Below are 8,739 nucleotides of genomic sequence, written 5' to 3'. Positions count from 1 at the left end.
CCACAGTACATGGGCTTCCACTAGTGTGGCCAGTCATCTCTACACATTCTTCCACCATGATTTCAACGTCCCTCACCTGCAGTAGCTCTCCTCTCTCTCATCAATTGCATTCCCGGAGCTCAGCCTGGTGCCTGGCCATGGATCTCTGCATCTGCCTCCATCTGTCACTGGACAAAAGCTCTAGGATGACAGCTAGGTTACTTGCTAGGCTGGTCACCAGAGTAGACTGGTCCAGGCACCCTCTGGACCACCAGCAGATGGTTCTTAACACAGAGACTCACAAGTGGTCAACATGCTGAGTATAAAGGTTTTGATACTGATTGGTCTTAAATGAGACATCTATATTGCAACCCCTCTTTCCAAAGCTCAGTGATACTGGCAGAAAACAGAATGGAAAAATGTAAGTAGTAAATGACTACTGAAACAGTGATTTTTTTCACAGGTGAACTCACAGTGATTGTAACAGTGTGAACAACATAGGCACAAAATGAAGCCTGACAAGATCCCAGCATGGAATAAGGGTGATTATGAACTCCCACCCTAGCTGAGGAAGGCAGCAGTTCTCAGCATGTGGGTTGCTATCTTTTTGAGGGTCGAACAAACCTTCACGTAGGGTCACTTAAGACCATTGGAAACCACAGATATTTATATTATGATTCATAAGAGCAGCAAAATCACAGTTATGAAGTAACAACAAAAATAATTTTATGGTTGAGGATCACCACAATATGAGGAACTACATTAGGGGTCATTAAGAACGGTGAAAGCCACTGAACTACTGGCAATGATTGGCTGCTAAGAAAGGGAAAGTCAGTTTTCATCAAGGATATGTCCCATAAGAGGTTACCCATGCTGCATTAAATAAGCCTACAACATACACATACTGGCAAGACTGAACGGATCCAGCTGGAAAACACACACACATACACACACACACACACACACACACACACACACACACACACTCATGCACATGCACATGCAATTACACACACACACATACACACACACAACTTGGGAGAAAATTATGGGAGTAGCTGAGGAATAAACTGGAGCAAAGAGAATGGATATGGACTTGATCAAAACACATTATATGCATGTACAAGTTTCTCAAACAATTTAAAAATATTACGAAATATAAGAAATTGCTGCTCTATTACTTCGTTTTTAATGCTACATGATTCACTAGTCACATGAGATCAAAATATGTTCAACAGATGAATGGTAAAAATTCATCAATATACACATACCAATGAATGTCTGCCCTAGAGAAATGTCATCAGTATCAACATGGATGGATGTAGATGATTAATCATAGTGAAATAATCCAATCACAGAAAGATAAATAATGCATGCTGTAACATGTATAGGGAATCTGAAGGAACCAAAGTCAAAGAAACAGACAGAGGAATGTTCATTAACAGAAGGTAGGGGTGAGGAGACAAAACAGAATTTATTGTTGAAGGCTCTGAAAACGTAAAGGGGACATCTACAACAGGCTAATCAGTACCCTTGTAGTCTTTCACTGTCTTGTCTATAATGAAAATCTGATGGGTGATGTCACTCTGTATGCTGTGAATTGATTGGTTGATAAATAAAGTGCTGATTGGCCAGTAGCCAGGCAGGAAGTATAGGCAGGATAAGAGGACAAGGAGAATTCTAGGAAGAGGAAGCCTAGGTCAGGAGTTGCCAGCCAGACATAGAAGAAGCAAGATGACAAGGCTGAACTGAGAAAAGGTACCAAGCCACATGGCTAAACATAAATAAGAATTATAGGTTAATTAAGTGAAAGAGCTAGTCAGTAATAAACTTAAGCTAATGGCCATACAGTTTGTAAATAATGTAACCCTTTGTGTGTTTACTTGGGTCTGAGCAGCTGCAAGACCAACAGGTGAGAGAGATTTGTCCTGACCATGGGCCAGGCAGGACACAGGAAAACTTCTAGCTATAAAAATCCTCCCCTCCCAACTCTGTTCTAAAAATTGCTTGTGATAAATGCTACTGTTTGAGGACATTTTTCTTCTTCTGTGAGAGATTAGAAAACTTTATTAACCAATCTTAATATAGCCTCTCAAAATATATGTCACTCTAGGTTTCTATGTCAGGGAGCAAGCAAGAGGACAAAAGAGGTATAAAATTCTCTGGGTTTTTTAATGTTATTATTATTATTATTATTATTATTATTATTATTATTATCATCATTATCTCCCCCAATACATTCCAACCACAGTTTCTCCTCCCCCCATTCCTAGTTTGCCTCACACCCGGCCTATTCCTCATTCTACTCCATCTCAGTGTTCCTTGAGAAAAATGAAGGCCTGCCAGGAATATCAACCAAACATGGCAAAACAACATACAATAAACTAGGCACAGGGTTGGGGATTCAGGTCAGTGGTAGAGCACTTGCCTAGCAAGCACAGAGCCCTGGGTTCCATCCTCAGCTCAAAAAAAAAACCAAAAAACTAGGCACAAACCCTCATATCAAAGTAGGTGAAGCAATCCAGTAAGAGGAGATGGGTCCCAGGTAGAGGCAGAGGAGGCAAAAAAGGTCCCCCATTCTCACTGTTGGAAGTCTCAGAGAACCACTGAGCTGACAGCCATGACATATACACAGAGGGTGCAGGGTAAACGCATGCTGGCTCTATGACTGCCACCTCAGTCTAGATGAGCCTTTATGAGTCCTGCTAAGTTGGTACTGTTGGCCATGTTCTCCTGGTGTCCTTCACCCATCTGTCTTAATTCTTCCTCCCCACCTTCTGCAGGTTCCCCAAACTGAAAGACTCCAGGGAGATCTCTAGTTTGGGCTCATTCTCTGCCTAATATTTGGCTGTGGATCTCTGCACCTGCTCCCATCACCTGCCGGACGAGGCCTCTCTCATGATGATAAAATGCTCTGTTCAAGTTAATTCAAAGGTAGGTTTTTGGATTGGTGTCCCATGGACTTGTTTTGTGCACAAAGTAAAACTGCTTCCCAGCTTTCAGCCTTAGATGTCTCGTCCCTTGGTCATTTCCTGCTACAAGAGATGCTCAATTATTCAGATTAAATATGTTTTTTCTTCTTTGAGGTGTATTTTAATAGTATGTTGAATATAGTAAAAAACAACTTAGGTGCATTGAAAGAGAAGAAACTTTCAAGAACTCTCATCAAAAATGATAGAAATGTGAGGGAAAGAACATGTTAACTAACATGATTTAGTTATTATCACAGTGTTTATGAACAATAAAACCAGCTTGAGTACTTAAATACTTATAAAAATTTGACATTTTTAAAAAAATGGTATCTATAGAAATAGCTCAGAGGATAAGAGTACAAATGGCCCTTCCAAAAGACCCGCATTCACTTCCACCACACAATTGATGACCTACAGTCACCTGAAACTACTATTAATGAGAGTACAGTAGCCTCTTCTGGCCTGCATGGACATTGTGCATATATGGTGCACAGACATGCTCACAATACAGCCACATGCATGAAAATAAACAAATATTTAAATAAAAGTAATGGTGGAAGAAATGTTTCAGAAGTTAGAAACACTTTCTGCTCTTTCAGAGGACCAAAGTTTTGACTCTGACATCCACATGGTTACTCACTACTATCTATAACTTCGGTTCCAGGAGATCCAAAACCTTCTTATGGATATTATGAGCACCAAGTACACACAGTCACACAGGTATACCAAGTACAATAGTGCACATACATACACACAAGCAAGGACTTCATGCTAATGAATAAAACTCATTTTAAAATAATAAAACATAATTAGAAAAAGATGATGATTTGCAACTACATGATAAATGTAGAATAAAAATAGAAAAACAGATATATGAAAAATAATTGTAGGCATGAATGTAGATATAAATATTGATACAAATAAGACAGCAAAAGATAAAAAGTTACTTCAATAGCCTACTTAACCTATTCAGTCATAAATACTTTTACTTTTCAATTATTAATTTTATTTCAAGTGGATATAGAGGTGTGCATAATATCTGATTTTATATATTTGGTTGTATTCAATTCCATTCTGTGCAAACATTGTTTTATTATTTTGCTTGTTTCTATAAATTCATTCTAAGGACAGTCTGAGAAATTCTTACATCATGCTTTCTGTGAACATATCCTAAGATGTAAACCTTTTCTGAGTGCTCCTTTCACTTCTGTGTTTCTCAGGCTGTAGATAATAGGGTTTAACATAGGGGTAATGACTGCATACAGCATAGAGATGAGTCTATCTCTAGCAGGAGAGTGTTGACTGGAGGAGGGGCGGATATAGGTAAATATTGTTGTGCCATAGAACAAGAAGACTACAAGAAGATGAGAAGCACATGTGGAGAAAGCTTTGCGCTTCCCTTCCACTGATTGGATCTTTAGGATGGTGGAGACAATGTATATGTAGGAGATCAAAGTAATAAGAAAAGCACCAACACCAAAAATACCTCCTACCACTAAAACAAGCATTTCTGCCACATAGGTGGATGAGCACGACAAGGCCACCACAGGTGGGATATCACAATAGTACTGGTTAACTCGGTTGGACCTGCAGAAAGACAGGCTAAAGGTTGCCATTGTGTGGAGAAAGGAGTGGAGAAACCCAGCTGCCCAGGTCCCAAACAACAGTAGCACACAGCGAACCTTGGTCATGATGAGAGAGTAACGCAGAGGGAAGCAGATGGCCACATACCGGTCATAAGCCATCACAGCCAGCAAGAAAACTTCAGTCCCAGCTAGGGCCACCAGGAAATAGAGCTGCAAGGCACACCCAACAAAGGAAATGCTGTGATCCTCAGTCAAGAGATTCTTGAGCATCTTGGGGACAGTAGCTGATGGTCAGAATATGTCTAGCAGGGACAGATTTGCCAACAGGTAATACATGGGAGTTTGAAGCTTTCTCTCAGTCACTATGGCCAAGAGGATGGCCCCGTTTCCCAGCAAAGTGATCTGATAGATGATGACAAAGGCCACGAAGAGGGGGTAACGCACCTCAGGGAGGTCAGAGAGCCCTATGAGGATGAACTGAGTCACTGTGGTAAGATTGTAGACATCCATTTTCTCTCTCTGAAAGGGTGTTTCTAAGGGAAATGAAATCAAAGAATGCAGATTGGGGTGACAAGGCAAAGAGCACTGAGACAAAGGAAATATCAGGCTACTGGTGAATTATGTACACGATACTTCACTTATGGATTTGAGTTCTTAAACTTTTGCCCTTAAAAAAAAAAAAAACTTTTGCCCTAAGTGTATGTGTAGTCATACTATTTCTTGAAATACTCATTATCTGCTCCTTATCTTTAGAAAATCCCCTAAGACACAAATGAGAACTTGAAAGTATATCTTCTTTATAGTCATTAGCAACCCTTAATTATGTTATTTTATTCATGAAAGTTAATGAATTTCTAACATCTCCGTAGAATAGGCTTCATTTTGTCTTATCTTAATATCCATAATTTTATGTAACCTTTCTAATTAAATTAATAGAACTTAAAATATGTAGTTCATGTATTCATAATGTATTTCATTTATTTTTTATAATTATAATAATATATAAAGGTTCCCTAATACATGAACATTAATAAATATTAGGAATTAGTAGATGTGTGGGAAATCAAGTCAATAATAGGGTAAAGAATGTATATGAATGACATTATACGTCCTTAAACCAAGTATCTCTACTTAGAAGAATAAATACAGAACTGTTCTCATGACATTAAAACCATATGTTGAGGATACAGGTATTAGCATTTAACTTAATTAGGTACACAATAACTATGTTAAGCCAACTGTCTGGAAGAATCTAGCTGAACACATGGAAATCCACATTTTTGTCACTTTGAAAACAGTTTTTTTCTTTTATTTTAACCAGCTTTTACATGAGAATTTGAAAATTCTCATTCATGTAAAATTTAAAATTCTCATGAAAAACCTGGTTAAAATAAAACAAAAGGAATTCTACTACCCTATGCAATTTTTTTACATAAAGACAATAAATATTTTCCTTGGCCAATCAAAATGCATAAGGCAAATAATGCAAGTTATACATAATTATTTCTAGTCACAAGTAGAATGAAAATTTTCCCATCACTTTTTCCTAGGTAAGATACAAATAAGGAGTATTAAGATTCCTGAGTGTGCCTGGTAAAGTGGTTAATTGTGGTGTGAGGCTTTTAATTCCTACATTAAGAGGCTAAGACAAGGTAATTTTGAATTTGAGGCCACCCTAAACTGCAAAGCAAGACCCTGCTTCAAATCAAAGGGAAAGATGAGAGCAAGCCCTGAAGGAGCAAAATTTTTCTCTTCTGAAGCAACAGCAGTTATGGAAATTTTTTTTTAAAAAAATGAATTTTGACTGATGTTCTCTTCAAATCATAAAATATAACAAAGAAATTTACTATAAAGGTAAAAGAGATATGTATATCATTATTCAATTGAAGTATAGTTAATGAGCAAATAGCAATGATTAAAATAAAACTGTCATATCAGTTCTTAAGCTCTCAAATGCTCACAGTCCTGCAGGAATGTTAAACTGTTGACAGATGTATGTAGTCTTTGAATACAGCAAAGTAGGTGTAACTATATAAATATGATACCTTTTTCACAAGAGCAATGTCTTCAGAGAGTAAATTCCAGTTTCTTCAATTACTTTTATTTTCACTCACACAAAATTGACCCTTTAAAAAAGGACTGTAGTAATTCACCAATAACATTCTGATTAATAAACACACTCTGTCCCCAAATTATATGACTAATATATGCCATTAATACCTGAAATCACATTGCTCCTACATTTTATCCTTCACTTTTGAAAGTAGTCAGTAAAGCACATGGCACGATAGATACAGAACTTGTTCATGGGGAGAGGGTGCTTATATTCATCTCAGCAATCTCCTCTTCCAAATCCAAGTATGAATCAGTAGGAAGCATTCTTAATGAATTAGAAGAAGAGTGACATGTTGCCCATCATATATTTCTCAGGAAGAGTTTATATAACATGCAATTTACAGCTGAATAAATTTTAGACTAGAGATTCTGGGAGGCACTTATGAAATTCAACCCATGTGTTTTGGTTGGTTCTTAATATAATGTATAATTATAAATAAGAACTGGTATATATAGACAGCATTAGCCATCTATTGGAAATACCCCAGAATTCATGCTTTCTTACTATTATTCTCTCTTACCGTTTTTAATGTAGTAAATGCCAAATACATGAAGCTTTTCTCTTCAGAAAATATTCAAATTTCTGCTCTACACAGAAAACAGTTAGTTGCTAATTAAGCAAAAGATAAAGTATAAACCTTAAAACTTAGTATAATTAAAACTGTATTCAATTTATTATAGCAATATTAGTAGAATGGGTAAATTTTACTTTAAAAGCAGGTCACATTACCAGTAAAAACAATTCAGCAAGTTAAAGCAAATGACCTTGCCAACAAATTACATCAGTAGATGAAAGCAAACTCACCACTTGAATGTAAGACTCACATGAGCTGTTAGTACTTAATTTATATTATGCCTGCTTTATCCTTGGGGAGCCATGATAATAACAACTTAAGAGAGACTATACACATTACTATCAACCTAATAATGAGATTGCATAGCCAATTAATTTAATATAAATTTAAAATAATTCTATGGCAAAACAGTCATTTTTTAGTTTCTTGTAATGGTCTAGAAAGTGTGTTCAACCCTTGTATGCAGCCAAAGATGAATATAAAATACAAATTCATAAAATATCTCAAGCAATTATTTTAGATTTAAAAAAAAACTCAATTGAGTTGTTTTTATGTAAACTAAATAAATGACAACTTAGTGTCCCAATGTAAAACAATTGCACATGCCTTGCAGAATAAGATGAGAACAAAAATGTTTTATAGTACTCATGGATTAGACAGCAGCAGAAAATAAATATAAGCTAACCATTGCTTAAAAATATAACATTTTCTTAAATAATGTCTTTTTGGTTGAAACTTTTCATTTTTCATGCATTATTATACAATGTGTCCTGTGAAAGCTATTTGTCATCTACATGAACATGAATCAGTTCAGATCAGTGTGAATAGAAACACAATTGATCTAAAAACACACAGTAGTTTATTTTATAAGCAGGCCACGGGAAGGCAGGAGCTTGGCAGGACTAGAGAAACTTTCAGACTACAACACACCATGAAACTGGGCGCCTGGTAACACAATGAAATTATGTAGAGAGGTGATTGATTGCCTAACAGACAGATAAATATTAGATATATAGAAGCTATGGAGATGGCTCAGCAGTTAAGAGCCATTGTTGCTCTTGCAGATGACCTGAGATCAGTTCCCAGCACCCATAACGGAGCTCAAAACCATCTGTAACTAGTTCTAGAGGATTTGGTGCCTTCTTCTGACCTTCATGGGCACCAGGCATACACAAGGTACACATACACACAGGCAGGCAAAACACTCATATACATAAAATAAAATCTAAAAAGATTTTCTAATGATGATAGATAGATAACAGATTTGTCCTGTAGTTAGTGAAACCAGGTAAATTGAATACTAGTGCATGAGACATTATTTCAATTTTTTGATAAATTTTCAGAAAATTATAAACATAATCATTAAAAATAATGCATCTCATCGTGATTGGTAGCCAAGGACAATAGCCAGTGTTGTTTTGGAATTTTGTAGGGCCTCTATGACCAATAAATTCAAAATATCCCATGCCTTGTAGTGTGGTATACATTTAATCACCCATGTCTTCTAGGAGT

The 8,739-nt window shown here is 36.5% G+C and overlaps 1 protein-coding gene across 1 annotated transcript; it reads right to left on the bottom strand.

Moving 5' to 3' along the window:
* Window positions 1-4,099: 4,099 nt before the first annotated feature.
* Window positions 4,100-5,047, bottom strand: LOC118581593 (olfactory receptor 5V1-like). Its single transcript, XM_036183911.1, is given in 1 exon segment — window positions 4,100-5,047. A coding segment is annotated over 1 exon segment (948 nt).
* Between the last annotated feature and the right edge of the window lie 3,692 nt (window positions 5,048-8,739).

The sequence above is a fragment of the Onychomys torridus genome, chromosome 1 (assembly GCF_903995425.1).
Source record: "Onychomys torridus chromosome 1, mOncTor1.1, whole genome shotgun sequence".
Taxonomy (NCBI): Eukaryota; Metazoa; Chordata; class Mammalia; order Rodentia; family Cricetidae; genus Onychomys; species Onychomys torridus.
This window is presented reverse-complemented; position numbering and strand designations above follow the sequence as displayed.